We start from the raw sequence: 17,987 nt of genomic DNA on the forward strand, positions 1-17,987 counted from the left end.
CTTCGAGAAAGATGCCGTGTCCGGGCAAGTGCCGGGTGTGAAGATGTGGTTTTTTTGCTGAAAACTAGGTGGTAGACGTGTGAGGAGCTGGAGTTCACACTGAAATTAAATTAAATAGGTTTCAAAACAGACACACACACGAAACGAAGAAATGTTTATAGATGCTGCTACATTCTCTCAGAGTTCCTGGAGTTCATTTGGTTCTCAAACACTCCTACAACAAACATGGAAACGAGGACATACGCTCCACTGTGACCTTCCGTGTGCAGTTTTAGTGGCTTTAACGTCTTAGCCTTAACCTTTGCTTGACACCTTAATCTTTGCAGCTTTGCAAGGTGTCAGCCGGGCTTCTAGGAGCGCGTAGATATGGGAAGGATAAATGGAAGATTGTACACTGCAAAGGTTGCATCTACCCACACAAACCGCAGAGATTTCTGAAAAGCTTTTCACAAATATGTGAATGCTGCTTTCTGAAAGTCGTGAGTGATTTACTACTTGTATGCTTTCCTATACGTGTGTTTGCTACTTTTATTTCGCTCTTTTTAAGAAATATTTTGCTGTGCACTAAATGAGGTTGACCTAAGAGAGTTTAACCCTCATATCGTCCTGCGGGTCAAATTAACCCGTTTTAAAGTATGAAAATGTGGAAGAAAATCTATTTTCACAGTGAAACTTCTGATGTCCACATTTTCAACATTTTTGAAAAATCTTTGAACATTTTTTGGTGGAAAAAAAAATTTTAAAAATTTTTCTTAAGAACATTCACAAAAAATCAACCAAAATCCAGCGAATGTCACTGGATTTTGGTTGATTTTTATGTGAATGTTCTTCAGAAAATATCAGAAGTTTTGCTGATATATATGTAATCACTTTAGATATTTTTAGGATTTTTTGGAAGATTTTTGCTCACTTTTCAAGGAACTTTTCAAGGAATACTTCAGGTTTTGCAAATTTAAAGTTTTAAAATGTGGGGGGAAAAAAAACATTTTCACCATGAAATTTCTGATCTCCACATTTTCAAAATTTTGTCACATTTTGGTGGAAAAAAAATATTGAAAAAGTTTCTTTAAGAATATTCATAAAAAAATCAACCAAAGTCCAGCGAAATTCGCTGGATTTTGATAGATTTTTTCTGAGTGTTCTTAAAGAACATATTAAAAGTTTTACTGATATATATGGAATCACTTTAGATATTTTTAGGATTTTTTTGGAAGATTTTTACGCATTTTTTGAAAATATTTACAAGAACTTTTTTGCTAAATTTGGGGGATTTTTAAAAAAATAAAACTTTTGAGGGAAACTTTTAAGGAATTATTGGAATTTTCTTCCTGAAGGTTTTGCAAATTTTCAGAAATTTGGGGAATTTTTTTTGCAGATTTTTTGGTTTTTTTTCAGACAATGAAACAATATTTGTTGGTGCCTGTACATGAGGACAACAGGAGGGTGACAGACTCTTATTCTAGAATCATCTATCCGTCAACCCATCGGTGAGGCATTTAATGATCTATCTAGCAAAGAAGTCCAGTGGACACATACATACGCTGTTCCCTGAAATCTTCTAAACAGTCGACAGGTTTCTGTATAAATCTGGACTTCTGGATTAATCCCCCCTCCTTCCTCCTCCCTCGTATAATAAAACCTGTCTTCGACTGCCCCTAATCCCTCTAAGGAGTGTGGAGATTACCAAGATCCTCTGAATATCTCCCATTTCTCCACAGAATAAGAGCCACTGCTCGCTGTCCTGAAGGGAGTGACACGACGGCTTTGATTTAACACCAGCGAGGCTGTTTGTCTGAGGTATTCCTTTAACTTATTTCTTCAAACCAGTTTGGGTTCTAAACGGGGATACGTCTGCTCATCAGCAACCCAAGCCTTTGTATTCTGGTTTCTGGCATTTAAGATGCTATTGATCCCTCTGAAAACATCCATATGTGCTTCAGGGACACAGTTTAGATCTCTACAATGTGATAAAATGAAATGTTCTTGTTTGAATTTTAACTAAGCAGGAAATTAAACAAACAAAAACACTCTTATAATACTTTATGGAAGGTGATTTAGTCCCATTTCCAACGCTTGAAATATAAATTTAAAGATCTCTATGTAAAAGACGCTCTCATATCTTATACCTTATAATTATGATTTTTATTTATTTGTACCTCAGTACCAAAGAACTTTATAAGCTGAGCCAAAAGTTAGCATCAGTAAGAGAGAATATTTAAAAAGCAATCTGTTGTCAACATCTCAGGCAAGTCAATCTTAAAATCCAATAACAAGAAAAGCACTCAGAGCACAGTACTCATCCAAGGCTGAAATAACCAAAAAGTGACCAAAGTGGGTACAAAAAGACAAAACTATCAAAATCGGCACAAAAGAACCACAAAGTAACATAAAACCATGATGAAAAGGCACAAAATGACTAGAAATTGATGTAAAATAACAAAAAAATGACCAAAATGGGTGCAAAAAGACAAAAAAAAAACAAAATTGGCACAAAAGAACAACAAAGTAACATGAAACCATGATAAAAGGCACAAAATGACTAGAAATTGATGTAAAATAACCAAAACATACAAAACGACCACAAAAAGATGCAAAATAACCTCAGACCTGCAAAACGACTACATAGAGACAAGAAATGACCAAAATGGGTGCAAAACAACCATGCAGTAACACAAGAAAACCACTCAGAGAGCACAGTACTCCTCCAAGGCTGCTCAGTCGTTGTATGATTTGCGACGGATAAGTCCTGATAAGTCCTCAGTGGTGGATTTGTAGTAGAATCACAATCATGTGATCATCAGCAGGCGGCTGATGTAGTGTTCACTTGTTGTCATGGTTACAGTGATGCTGTGCCGCTATCTGGCAATGATACAGAAATCTTTAACCAATCTGTGGATCCAGACTATAAGCCGCATCACTGCCAAAATCTAATCACTTGGTCCTTGAGTCATTTTTGACTTTCCTTGAAAATTACATCCAAATCTGTTGGTTCGTTTTTGAATAATGTTGGTAACAGACAGACAGACAGACAGATGGACAAACGTACGCCGATCGTCACATAACTCCACCACATTCCTTGGCAGAGTAATTAGCAGCAAAAACTTTATCATATATTGTATAATGATGTGTTATTATGGGCCCAAATCAATAAATTCTTCATAAGAGCTAAGCAAAAATTGTTAAAAAAAAAAAGAAAAAAGAAAAAGTAAAATAAAATCACATACTACGATAGAATCTCTTGATATGTGAAAAAATATACAATGCTCCAAAATACCTAAGACCTGCTTTATGTCTGAGGGTCTGTCCAACCCTTTCATTTGGCACAAATGTTTACTTTGAGTCAGAGATGAGTTGATTAGATTTAGATGGTCGTTGTGACCTCAAGTCAAAATATAACTGTACAATAAAACACAATAAAACAAAAATGCAAAGAAGGAAATTCTTCAAAGTTAGCACAAATGTTCACTTAAGAATAAACTGATTTTGATTTTGGTGGTTAAAACTAAACAAAACTGAAGAATTCATATGGTAATTTTGGCAAAAATGTCACCCAAACGACAAATCTACGCTTATTTTTCCTCATAAATGCTGCATGTATGTTCGTAAATACTACCGACAACAAAGCTTGTTCACATCAACCTCTTGGCGGTAATTACTGGTGGGATCTTTTCTCACAGGACCTCACCAGCTATAGAAGTGTGTCAACACAAGTGGTAAACACAACCACATCCACCAGCGCTGGCAGTTTAAGGTATCAGAAATCCTTTTCAGTTCATTATCATCTTCACACTCAGGCAGCAACAGCGCATCTGTCATTCGTTATTCATGGTGCGTGTTTAAAGGCAGGACTTAAATATATGCTTCCATAATGCTTAAACACAGCATGGTTCTGTTACTTTCTGATATGATAGCAGTGTTCCCAAGATTTCCATTGTTTTTAAATGCTGTTGGAAAAGTGAGGAAGTGCTTAAACCTGCATTCTTTAACAGCCAGCAGGGGGCGACTCCTCTACTTGTACAAGGAATGCTGTATATTGTAGTTTTTTTTAGGTTTTTACATTGTTTTTGACCTCTTATTTCACCATATTGGTAATAATAAATTTATTTTCTGGATGCTCCTGCAGTTGTTTTCATGTATGTAACTTTGGCTACCAAGCCACATCAGAGACTAACAGTAGCTGAGGTTTCTTTATATAACATAAATTAGCTTCGCTGGCTAACAGAATTCTGTTCATAAGTAGCTATACAGCTATGTTATAAAAGTAATGTTTTGTAAAAAGATAGTTTATTAATTTCATGTATCATCATTCTGCTCTAAGATCTATGATTAAGGTCATGGTACTGTTACAGCACACTGTGGCATAAATCACCATATGCCAAGTCATACAAAAGGTGATAATTTTAGTTCAGACAGACGTCATCAACAGGCTGCTGAGTGTATGTGAAGAGATGTACTGTGACACGTAAACCAAACGTTTACGCTTCATCAGTGTCGTTTGTTTGGTCACATGGAGTGCAGGGAAGCCAGGGTTGTGTGAGGATAGAAGACAAACACCGAATGCTAAACCTGAGGAGATTCTGTTCCTTATCTTCCTACTTCACAACATCAGGCTGCAGCAAAGAATCTCCCAAAAGACCTGCACATTCACCCCTTCCTAAAAATAAAACTGTGGTGTCAGGTACTGTACATCCACTTTTCCACCCACACAAAGTGACGAATCAGAACTTGTGAAATGAAAACTGTCTCCTAAACAGAAGTGAAGTGAATTTTACTTAAAGTGACAGTCCGCAAATTTTGATGCTAAATGCTAATGTTGACAGAAAACAATGAGATTTAGCATGATGTGACAGCTGGGATAGTGCTAAATGCTACTGCTCTATGCAGTTTTGAATAAAGGGTAGCATTCAGATAGCTATATAGAGCTAGCAAGTGGAATTGGTAAAGTCTGCTATACAGAAATCTTTACTCCAGGGGTGTCAAACTCATTTTAGTTCAGGTTCCACATTCTGATCTCCAGTGACCAGTAAAACCACAGCATAATAACCAATAAATAACCACAACTCCTAATGTTTCCTTTGTTTTAGTACAAAAAAGTTCACATTTAAGAAATTATCTTTTTCCAAAACATCATGAACCTGAAATTTCTTAAGAAAAATAAATTCAGTTTCAGCAACATTCAGCCTCAGTTTATCATTTCCACATTACAACTTCCAGATCACAGAGTGTTGACAAAGGAACACAACATTTAGTCACAGATATCTGGAACTGCACAATGTAGTAGTTTACTTACTTACTTTTACTTACTTTACTTACAAGTGAACACTACATCAGCTGCCTGCTGATGATCACATGATTGTGATCCTACTACAAATCCAACGCTGAGGATTAATCAGGACTTATCTGTCGGAAATGATACAAGGAACAATTGATTAAATTGTGGGGGTGTTTCTGAGTCTCATCAATTCCCGCCGCCCGCTACATATTTAGGTCACATGATTCGGTATCCGTACATAACGTACACATGCAGAACACACGTCTGTGCTCAGCACAAGATCATTGTGTTTGTTGGTACATCTATATTAAATGGACACATTCTGTGTTGCCTTGATTTCTGACACAATTTTTTTCAAGATTTCGATTGATGAATGATACAACTGAGCAGCCTTGGAGGAGTACTGCGTTCTTCTTGTTATATTTGTTATAGTGGCAGTATTGTCCTAAATTCTGCTAACTTAGTAGCCACCATCAGGTACTGGTCCGACACAAGCAGTGATTTCTGATCATCAATAACTAATAAACATTTCTGCATTTCTGACAATGCCATATGTTGGAGTGAGCAGCCTTGGAGGAGGACTGTGCTCTCTGATTGCTTTTCTTGTTCAGTCTGTTTTGAGTGACTGGCTCAGCTTCACTCCAATCCTTCGCTCATTTTTCGATTAGATGAGCTAGATTTTAGGCACTGTTACTTCAAAATTCAGGAAATCCTACGTGATGGAGTCCTTGTCCATCTTTACATACAGCCTCTGGTCTGACTAGATGGCCTCTACCCGCAAAACCCATTCCTGTATGAAACTGAGCAGTGGTGCATTTCCATTTAGTAAGTTAATTTAGCGTAAATAACACAGTTTTCCTTAAAAAGTTGCACAGCCTCAATCTAAAGGATCACAGATGCAGTTTCTCTGTCTTCGGGCTACCGAGGGTCACACTTTCTGTCAGCATTCTTGTCACACTGAGTTTAACAGCAATGTGTGGTTGTCAGCAGCCTGAAAATAACTTGATGTGTAAGCAGAGAGACTGAAATCACAGTCAAAAGCAAAGTTGACAGCAAAAGGGCAGTGTTGTGCCTAAAGCATTTAAGAACTCTGCTTCGAAATGGATAAAAAGAACACTCTCAGTAACATATATCCCTCCTTGAAGTCTCTGCATATGGCTCTCTTCAGCTGAGGATTTAAACCCACTCACTGTAACTGTGAAGGAAGATTAATGTCAAAAAATTTGCAGCCAGAAGTTTTTCCTCATGTGGGCTTGTAGTGTTTCAGCAAAGAGTTTATTTAACACGCAGAAACAGAAAATCATCGATAAAATCTCTTTCCCCATAATCCCGTCACTTTTTTTTAGCATGAACTTTCACATTTTAAAGCAGGGGTGTTAAACTCATTTTAGTCCAAGGGCCACATTCAGCCCAGTTTGGTCTCCAGTGACCAGTAAAATCAGAACATAATAACCTATAAATAACCACAACTCCTCATGTTTCCTTTTAGTGCAAAAATGTTCACATTTAAGGAATTATCTTCATACTAAACATTAAGAACAACCTGAAATTTCTTAAGAGAAATAAGTTCAATTTCAGCAACATTCAGCCTCAGTTTATAATTTCCACATTACAACTTCCAGATCACAGAGTGTCTACAAAGGAACACAACATTTAGTCACAGCTATCTGGAACTGAATGATATAGTATTTTAATTTATGATCAAAATGACAAAAGTCTGACAAAAGAAGACAAAAAACAAGACAAAATATTACAAAACTCGACACAAAATGACAAAAAAAGAGACAGACGACATGAAACAAAAGGGACAAAAAATTCGACAAAACAGTTACAAAGCGGCAAAAACGAGATGAAAAGGAAAAACAAAATGACAAAAACAAGAAACAAAACGACAAAAACATGAGACAAATAACAAAAGTCAGACAAAAAACAACAAAAACAAGACACAAAATGACAAAAAGAGACAAGCGACATGAAACAAAAAGAAAAAATTTGATACAACAGTTACAATGCGACAAAAAGGAAACACAAAACACCAAAAACATGAGACAAACGACAAAAGTCACACAAAAAAGACAAAAAGAACAAAAATGAGACAAAATATGACAAAAATGAGACACAAAATGACAAATGAACAATCTAGTATTTTACTTTATGAATTAAAGGTGATCAGGACTGAAGAGTGGGGCGCTGCTTGTGTAGCGACCAGAAGGAGGCTATGGTAGTGATGTGGAATGATGGTCCTGCCTTCAGTTGTCCCTCGTGGTGTCTGGTCACTTGTCCTTGCCAGCATTTTCCTTGAATCTTTGTGATAGTGATTGTGTTTGGAGTTGTGTTGCTATGTTTTGTGTTTGTTGTTTTACTCACCTGCAAAGCAAATTTCCCTCAGGGGACAATAAAGATTATTGAATTGAATTGAATTGAATTGAATTGAATTGAATTGAAATCATTTTACATTTATAGTTTTACATATTTACAATTTGCAGTTAATGTCTTCTCTCTGACACTTTTCTAAGTCGGCCGCATGTTTGACGCCCCTGTTTTGAAGCTTTTATCGTGATCAGTTAGCAGCTAAAACCACCTTGTATGTGCAGAATGAGCCAAGCTAATTAAACTGGGGCTGATCTGCGCTCTGGCCGGCCTGCATTCTTTGCTCTGATCTGAAATAATGAGGTCAGTAATAAGGTTCTGCTCTCTGACTGCTCAGTGTGAGGCCGAGGAGGAGCAACCTGCCAGTTCAACGAGGTTTGACGTCTGGCCTTGCAGCAATTTCGTCGCCCGCTGCGATACGAATGCTGTTGCCTCATGCTGTGAGCGAAGCCTGCAGGAGCCTCTGACCGGTGGTGGACCAATCAGAAACTACTTGGACTGGCGATGTGTTACTCAGTGAGGTTTTACATGAGGAGGGCAAGTAGACGCTGCTTATGTTAACTAAGAAGTTAGTGGATAATAGGAGGAAAATAGGAAAATGGAAAAAACTCCAGGAGGTGAATTGCAAACCTCCTTGTAAGTGTGCTGTCAATTCATTAACGCCAGTGTATTCTCATAATGCATCGCTGTAGGTCATCAGTGTCAAACATGAGGCCCGTGGGCCTACAGCGGTCCTCCAGAGGGTTCAATCCGGCCCTCAAAGTGGAAAAATCACAGAGAAGACATTAACTGCAGATTGTAAATTAGTAAAACTATAAATTTAAAATCATTTCTAGACCATGACAAGTTGTTTTGATCATAAAGGAAAATACTAGATTGCTCATTGTCCTTTTGTCATTTTGTGTCTAGTTTTTACAATATTTTGTCTCCTTTTTGTTGCTTTTTGTCCTTTTTTCCACTAACTTTTGTCGTTTTTGTCATTTTGTTTCTCGTTTTTGTCATTTTTTTGTCTTGTTTTGTCCATTTTTTGTTGCTTTGTAAATTGTTTGTCAAATGTTTGTCTTTTTTTGTTTGTTTCATGTCGTTTGTCTCTTTTTTGTCATTCTGTGTCTAGTTTTTGTAATATTTTGTCATTTTTTTGTATTATTTTCTCTGAATTTTGTTTATCTCGTTTTTGTCATTTTGCTTCTTGTTTTTGTCATTTTGTTTCCTTTTTGTCTCGTTTTTGTCGCATTGTAACTGTTTTGTCAAATTTTTTTGTCTCTTTTTTGTTTCATGTCAGTTGTCTGATTTTTTTGTGTTTCCTTTTTGTCTCACTTGTGTTTATTTTTTTGTCGTTTTGTTTCTTTTTGTATTTTTTCTCATTGGTGTCATTTTTTTGTCTTGTTTTTGACCATTTCTTTGTCGCTTTGTAACTTTAATAAAATTTTTTGTCTCTGTTTTGTTTCGTGTCGTTTTTTCTCATTTTTGTAATATTTTGTCTCATTTTGTCATTTTGTTCCTTTTTTGCCATTTTTTTGCTGTGACTAAATGTTGTGTTCCTTTGTAGACACTCTGTGATCTGGAAGTTGTAATATGGAAATGATAAACTGAGACTTAAAATTGTTGAAATTGAATTTGTTTTTCTTAGGAATTTCAGGTTGTTCATGATGTTTTGTAAAAGGATAATTCCTTACATTTGAATATTTTCAGAATGTAGTTGGCATGAAAACAAGGGAAAATATTAGGAGTTGTGGTTATTTCTAGGTTATTATGCTGTGATTTCACTGGTCACTGGAGATCAAATTGGGCTGAATGTGGAACCTGAACTAAATGAGTCTGACTCCCCGGCTATAGGTGGTTGCTATGCTAACTCTCCTGGTAACCAAGGAGCTAATTAATGATCATTCTCACTTTTTAGTCTTATGCATTTATTAAAGATGTGTTTTTTCCAGATGTCAACACCCCACATTCACAGCAAAGCACAGAAAATAAAACGATAATTCAGAATATGAAGCATTTCCACCCATTGCGCTGCAGGTATGGCCACGTCTGTGTAATAATATGCTGCAGTTTATGTATTTGCTGCTGTTATTAGTTTCTACACTGGCAGGGTGTGTAGGAGAGAGGTGATTTCAAGGTGACTATTAAGTGCTGCTCAAAAGCAGACAGATGGTGCTTCTGTCTCCAGAACAGACCAGCAACATGCACCAAATGTGCAAAATATTCCTCGTTTCCTGAGGTACAGTAATGAGGTAAATCCAGGTAAAAGACATCATTGAATCATGTCGTTGTGGAGAAAGGCGGCTTCAACCAAGATGTAGGCTGTGAAAAGGCCCGCGGAAATTCTGTACATTCAGGGGAGAGTGGAGAATATTTAGACACGCTGATTTCACAACCTCCCTGATAGAAAAATGTGTTTCATCAGAGGATGGTGATGGAAAAATGAGGCAGGTGGTTACACTAAGGTGAAGAGGTTTGCTGGACATACAGACATTCAGACTGGATATGTATTATAGATATCTGTAATTCTGTTCTTCCAATTTCAGATATTCACATCGTCTTTCTTCCTGTACAGATATCATCTCATGTACATGGAAATCTGCAGTACTGATGTCGACAATTTGGCTGCACTTTTCCACAATGTGAACTGAATTATGTATGAATTAGCTGATATCCAGTTAGATTCTGACCAGTAACGATTCCAGTTCAAGATATTTTCAGTTCAATGTTTCCAACTAGAATTCTGCCTTGTCAAAATGTCATTAGAGATGCCTTCAATTAAGTTTTCAATCAATGACATCTACAGTTATTTTAAAAGCTTGCCTTTTAAACATACTGCAATTATAGTCGCATATGACAAGCTCTCGTTCTCCACTGTTCCAATGCTTTACTGGAATAATATCCAACAGGAAGCGTCTTCATTCAGAGTTAACATACTGACATTTGAGATGTCAGTATGATGTCACAATGATACAGAAATCTTTAACAAATCCCCACATTTGTCCAAAATTATTAGAAATTTGTCCAGAACTTGCTAAAAATCCTCTTTTCCTGTTCATAATCTGTCGAAAATGAGTTACACATCTAGGATGGCTTAGAAGGTTTCCAAAAATGACTAAAACCAATAAAAACACGTCCAAAATGATTCATAAAATAAGTGTGTTCTCAAAATGTTGTTAAAATTTATCAAAAATGACCCTAAATATGTGCAAAATGACTAGAAGTTACTCAAATTTGTCCAGAACTTGCTCAAAAAATCCTCCTTACCGTTCAAAACATGTCCAAAATTAGTTAATCATCTAGAATGGCTGAGAAGGGTTAAAAAAAAATGACAAAAAATGGATCCAAAGTGACTTTAAAATGTCTTCAAACTGTGAAAATTTTCTTTAAAAAAGTATGAATTATTCATAGTTACAGCTTTATAAACATTCGTGGTCTGCAGTGGTGGATTAGTAGTAGGATCACAATCATGTGATCATGTAGTGTTCACTAGTTGTCATGGTTACGGTGACCCGTGCTCTGTGGATCCAGACTATAAGCCGCATCACTGCCAAAATCTAATCACTTGGTCCTTCTGTCATTTCTGACCTTCCATGAAAATTTCAACCGAATCTGTTAGTCTGTTTTTGAGTAAAGTTGCTAAAAGACAGACAGACAGCAGTGACAAAATTTACATGTACTCCAACACATTGCAGTCAGTTTTGGCGCAACACCAGCACCAGTCCACGAGCTAACCGGGGCTTCTCTTCCAGCCAGCGCCGGTGTTCAGCGGCCGGGGCAACAGTGGCATCCGGACACGGGGCAGTCGAGTCCAGTGACCTCTACAGTGTCCTTCATCACGGATTTGGTCAAGTTTGGATATTCTCCCCTCCAGCTCAGGAGAAGACAACCCAGAAGGAGAGGTGAGTGGCGGCACAGCTAGCGGGGGCTCGGTGGTGGTCGAGGAGAGCAATGAGTCGATGTTGTGACAGGTTATATACATTATATTATATAGAAAATTAGCAAAAAAATTAAGTAAAACTAAAAATGTAAATAATATATAAACCCAAATAGAGAATAAAATTAGCAAAATAAAACAAAAAAGTATATATATATATATATATACACACACACTACAAGATAATATTTAAAAAAAATCAAACTGATGTATTTCTGCCACAGTGGGTTTTACTGGGTTAAAATAGCAGCAAATGGAAGAACTCCAAATTGTACTACAGTGTCTGAGTAAAGCGTATTCTTTGTGCCATGTGTTCTATCTTGTCCTGGGGAGTTAAATAAACCAGAGTATTGTCTGAGGGCTCGGATATGTAAGTCTTCCCTGTAAACTACATCACACCCTGCTGGATGTAGCCTGAAGCTAAGTGTGGGCGTCCTCCTTTCCCAGCATGTTTGATCGCTGCCTGTCTGCACTCTTATTGCTATATGTGACTTGTATAAGATGAGAGTCATCCTTCAGTGTCAACATGCTGGTACTAAGTTGGATTTTCTTTTGCAATCAGACCAGGAAAACAACATTTGGAGTTCTTTGTGAGTTGATAAAGCAATGGGGATTATAGATGTTTGGCTCTAATACTGTTTAACCTCTTAAGAACAGAGGGATCAAGGCGAAACAAACAAATCTAGTGAGGTAGAGTAATCTTCCAGAGCAGATCAGAGTAGCATTAAATATTGTATTATGAATTGTTACACGGCTTCTACACAAACGCAAAGACTCGGCTCTGTTCCCTCTGCTGCCGTCGCTGTGCGTCCATCACGGAGGGACGACATTGCCCAAAGAGACAGGACACGAGCCTTTCAGGGCTGATGAAGCAGCAACATGAACCCTGGTGGCGACGCAGAAAAGCTCTGCAGAGTCTTTATTCAGCAGGTTTAATCTGAAATGACAGCGAGTCTCGGCTTAATTGTTCGTCTTTCTCGAAACGGTTCCCCGATATTTCTTTCCAGAGGCTTGTGGACAGAAAATCAAGCCGGCATTATACTCGAGGAAATGAGAACTTCATGTGACAGATTTGTGGCCGCCGAACGAGTTATGACTCACACATCCACCAACAAATTCACGGGTATAAGCTGAGTTATGACTCACGGCTGCATTTGGCTCAAATCTGATACCTTCTTCTAAAATATACATGCAGTCTATTGGAGCAGCACAATGAGTGACGTTAAACAGGAGAAATCTGTCCTCGAAACAAGACGCTGGAGCCACTCAGGAGACCTCTGACCTTCACATGGAACAGCAGAAGGAGTTCCTCCCTGCAGGGATCGGCCACGTATCACATTATCACTGAGCACTTCCTGCTGCGGTGTCCTCTATCAGATATGGTGCAGCGATAAGCCAGGAAAATCATTCCGTAAGTCAACACCAACAAGAGTTAACTCAGCGCTCATTAGCTCCGTAAGCGGAAAGGCGACACTCCAATCAACACCTCCCTCGTGAGAATAATTAGTGAAATAATTGACCTTTAATAGCAGAAAACTGGCCGCATAACCCCAGATTTGGTAAACATGAAGCCAAACATGTCGGCTAGCAAAGTGCCAATGGTAACGAGGGCTGATTTTTAATACTACAGTGCTGTGAAAAGATATTTGTCCCCTTCTCGGATTCTTATCTTTAAGGTCCAAGCAACAAATGGTGTGAAGACCCTCTTCACACTCATGGGTTTATTGTTTTTCATTCTTGTCCGTCTTTTGAACCACAGTTTTCAAGGCCTAAAAACACAGGAAATAACATTAGGACCGGCGACAAAATTTGATATTTTAGGGGAAAGACATAAGTGTGAGTCAAAGTGGTTCAATGGCACCGCCTGGAAAATCTCAGACAGTAACAACGGCCTTTACGTGCTACCTACAGCTATGAAATAAGCTATGAAAAATGTAATGGACAACCATGCCTTAAACAGGAAGTCGACCATTTTGATTTCTGTGTCATATTTTGGACCATTTTGAATCAATTTTTGCACATTTTCAAACGCTGTAAACTCCAACAGGATAACACTGACAGAGTTCAAATTTGGCAAGGATGTACACCAGACATGGGTGATAAAAAGCTACCAAAACGCTCCGTAAAAGTCCGACGGCGTGGAAATGGCGGCCGGTGGAATTTCAGTGTAACTGGCCTCTACATGCTCCAATCTGCCTCAACCTTTACATTTGTGATAACAGTCCAGCCCTGATGACATCCATAGGCCGATATAGATTCACAGTAATAGCGCCACCTAGTGGACAATTTTGATAGTTCACCATCAACAAGCCCATAGGCCGAAATACACTCTCTGTTGCAGTGCCTCCTCGTGGACACGCTTGGACTTTTGAGGCTCTAACATCAGTAGATTCGGATGTGTGGTTCCAGTTTCTAACTATTTGGACCTGAAACTTGTCCAAAATTAGTCTGAATTGTCCAAAAAAAAAAAACCTAAAGACCTGTCCAAAATGAGTAAAAACTACCTGTAGTTTGGCAAAATTTGTCCAAAATGACCTGAAACGTGTCCAAAGTTACTCAAAAATATCCAAAACTAGTTAAAACAGTGTTCCAAAATGACTCAAAATTTACTTGAAACCTGGCCAACACAACTCAGTATAAAAAAAAAATATTGAATAATTATTGAATCTTGAAAAGGGAATTAAAGTACAAAAAAAATGAATTGAGGCTGGTTCTGGGTCTTCATAAAGTATATATATATGGATGGATCCATATTTCTTCTAAAATATAGCCTTCTGGATGAGTCGTCACTGTGCTCATGGGATAATGTTGGTCGGCTCCTGGGAAGGTTCTCCACTGTTCCATGTTTTTTCCAATGGTGGATGATGGCTCTCACTGTAGTTTGCTGGAGTCCTAAAGCTTTAGAAATGGCTTTGGAACCTTTCCAGACTGATAGATGTCAATTGTTCTTGAATTTCTTTGGATTGCAGCAATCTGTTGCAGCTTTTTGAGATCTTTTGACCGACTTCATTTAGTCAGACTGGTTCTATTGAAGTGATTTCTTGAGTGAATTTGTGGGTGTGGGGAAAATATGCAAAAAAATAAGAATTTGAGTTGGGGGCAAATACTTTTCCGTGTCACTGTACATTGAGTTGACAGGTGTTGAGCGGTAAGGCTGTTTCAGAGCCTTAAATCAGGTCAGATGGCTGCTACTGAGGGCAGTTAATGGATTTGAAGGATTCTTGAAGGCCCTCGTCGACCCCCTTTAACGCTCTCGCTAACATATGGAGATTTGCTCTCTGAACCGACTGCAAGGCAAATTGGCTTCAACACCGAGGCGGCACACCTCAGAGGACCCTGCCCTTCTTAAGTGATTTACTCCCTTAAGCCGAGCCGTGTTGCTGCTGTAATTACAGGAAATTGAAACAGACCTCGAGTTGGGGAAGGAAGCGGCCCGTTAGCCGGCTGGATGTGCAGACCGGTGGCGGTGTGCATGCTAACACCGAGGCTTTATCGCCTCCACACCCTGCATTACATCCCAATAAGGACGCACACGAGTGGAGCCCCGGAGGAAACTGAAAACCGAAGAGAATCGGCGCCTCGACCTGCTGTTAGAAAAAATCCACTTAGCGCTGATTTAGTGCCTCCAGATAAGCAAAGAGAGCTCCACACCTCGCCCCATTCTGTCTGACATTACTCCTCCCGTAGGCTCACATCTATTCCAGAACCGCTAATGATTATTTCCAGTGAACTCTGCGTGTCAGAAAGAGCCCGAGGTGCTGGTTTCAAACCGCCAGCTCCGTCTTCAAACTTTAAGGCGTTGAATTCACAGTGATTTAAAACTAAAAGAAGCAGAAAAAGGTCCGACATGAGGAGATAAAACCACCAAATGTTTGGGGTTTGTCTCTCAATAAACAACAATCATTAGAAAAAACGCCTCAAAATCAAATAATCAACTCTTTAGTGTGCTTCACTCGCTAGTTCCTTTCACTCACTCACTCACTCACACGATGAATGGATGAATCACGATGCAGCTCAGTGACTGGCTTTCTCATTTATCTACTCGCACGTTCATTCGCTTTATGCTCAGAGTCTCTTATTTACTGGCATCTTTCTGTTCATTCATTCATTCACTTTATTAATTTTTTAACCTATTAACTCACTGAAATGAATGAGTGAATGATGGCTTCATGTCAAGAAAAGGGTTAGTTAATGAGTTCTCATCTCACATGACTGGAAGCTGATTGAAACACTCACTTATTCACTCAGTAAAGACATTAAGGGGAACCAACTTCTATTTCAGAGAATGGGTGAATGAATGACTGAATGACTGAATGAATGAATGAATGAATGAATGAATGAATGAATGAATGAATGAATGAATGAGTTGCTTAATAACTGACTCATCGATTCATTCATTTACTTTTAAGTCGTTTTTTTACCCGTTAACTTACTAAATGAATGAGTGAATGATGGCTTCATGTAAAAAAATGTAGTCAGTGAGAAAACAAAAGCTTTGTAAGTGAGTGAATGAGTGAGTTATAGTCTCACATCATTTAATCATTCATTCATTCACTTTAAGGTCATTTTTACCAGTTAACTCACTGAAACGAATGAGTGAATGATGGCTTCATGTCAAAAATTAGTCACTGAGAAATTATGTGAATCAATAAATAGACTGTGAATGAATGAAAGTGTTGCTTAATAACTGACTCATTCATTCATTCACTTTGAAGTCATTTTTATCTGTTAACTCACTGAAATGAATGAGTGAATGATGTAAAAAAATGTCAGTGAGGAAAAAAGCTTTGTCAGTGAATGAGTGAGATAATCATTCATTCATTCACAAATGACAAAGAAATGAGCAGAATAAGTGGAATCAGCTGGGTGATGGTGAATAATTCACTCATTCACTCATTCCTAACACATGGATATAAACGCATGAATATAAAGTTAGTGATTTAATGACTTCGGTGGATTCAGGAGGCGTTAATAAACCGCCTATGAACGAGTGAATCGGTGGATGAATGAATTAAAGTCCCTCTCCTCACCTTTTGCTCTTTGGCGCGCTCTTCTTGTCCCTCTTGTTCATCACCACCGGCACACAGCTCGTGAGCTCGGTCCAGTCCGCGTGCAGCCCGCAGCTCCAGCCGGTGGAGAACCGGGAGAAGAGCCACGACTCGGCTTTCCCGGGCCGGTGGCAGGTGCACTTCCTCTGGCCGGGCATGCAGTCGCAGGGCTGCTCCAGCTGGATGTTCTTGACCAGGTGGCGGCCGAACGTCGTCCCGCCGGTCTTCTGGATGTGCAGGAACACCATCACGTCCTCCCCGCGGATGTGGAAGTCGACGTGCCGGTCCAGGTCCCGCTCCGTGAAGTTGAACCGGGACGTGATCTTGGAGGGCAGGTCCTCGTCCCCGTCCGGCTCCGGGTAAAGTGCCTCGAAGCCGGACGAGTGCCGCTGGAAGAGCCCCTGGTCGTCGGTCCTGAAGTAGCAGGCGTTGCTGTCCGCCGGACACACGTACTGGTATCCGATCATGAGGAAGAGCACCGCGGCGACGGGGATAAAGATGAGTCGGTTGAACTTCTCCTCCATGGTGACGAACTGGAAATCACGGCTCCGAGTCCTGCTGGTCTCCCCCGCTTCTCATCCTGCGCTCGGAGCTCCTGGTGCTCACAGAGCCGGAGTCCCAGCAGCGGCGGGTCCGGACATGTCCGGCTCCGGGCGGCCTCGTCCAGCAGCGGAACCGCTCCACTTCCAAACTAGTTCCTGGACCTTCAGAGGTTCTTCACAAACTCTGGAACATTCTGGCCTCCGCTGGTCCAGATGCTGCTCCGCTTCTCTCCTTCGGAGACACCAGCACGAAGCCACACGTCCCCGCCTCAGGAGCGTTCTGGCTCGGCTGTCCTGCCAACTGCTGCTCGGTGTCTGATCCCGGAGCACCGGCGTCAAGCTGCACCGATTAACAGGAGGATTACCGGGCAGGACTTTCAAAATAAAGCACTTTAGAGCCCACGATGCGACATTTAAAGCTGGAGTATACAGTATTTCTGGAGCATCATTAGGCAAAACTTTGTATTTTTATTAACCCTCCTGTTGTCCTCATTTACAAGCACCAAAAAATATTATTTCCTTGTCTGAAAAAATCCAAAAATTCAGCAAAAAAATTCTCCAAATTTCTCAAAATTTGCAAAAACCTTCAAGAAGAAAATTCCAATAATTCCTTAAAAGTTTCCCTTAAAAGTTTTATTTTAAAAAAAATTCCCCAAATTTGGCAAGAAAATATTTTCAAAAAATGAGAAAAAATCTTCCCTAAAAATCCTAAAAATATCTAAAGTGATTCCATATATATCAGTAAATCTTCTAATATTTTTTTAAGAACATTCACACAAAAAATCAACCAAAATCCAGCAAAATTTACTGGATTTTGATTGATTTTTATGTGAATG

The 17,987-nt window shown here is 39.2% G+C and overlaps 1 protein-coding gene across 1 annotated transcript in view; it reads right to left on the minus strand.

Annotated features, from left to right (window-relative positions):
* LOC111589078 (heparan-sulfate 6-O-sulfotransferase 3-B-like) overlaps nucleotides 1–17,474 on the minus strand; it is a 31,564-nt gene extending 14,090 nt beyond the window's left edge. The window contains exon 1 of the mRNA XM_023299790.3: nucleotides 16,592–17,474. Within this exon, the coding sequence (XP_023155558.1) occupies nucleotides 16,592–17,133 (542 nt within the window). The 5' untranslated portion in view covers nucleotides 17,134–17,474. The remainder of the gene's footprint in view (nucleotides 1–16,591) is intronic.
* Between the last annotated feature and the right edge of the window lie 513 nt (nucleotides 17,475–17,987).

Source organism: Amphiprion ocellaris, chromosome 24 (assembly GCF_022539595.1).
Source record: "Amphiprion ocellaris isolate individual 3 ecotype Okinawa chromosome 24, ASM2253959v1, whole genome shotgun sequence".
NCBI classification, from domain to species: domain Eukaryota; kingdom Metazoa; phylum Chordata; class Actinopteri; family Pomacentridae; genus Amphiprion; species Amphiprion ocellaris.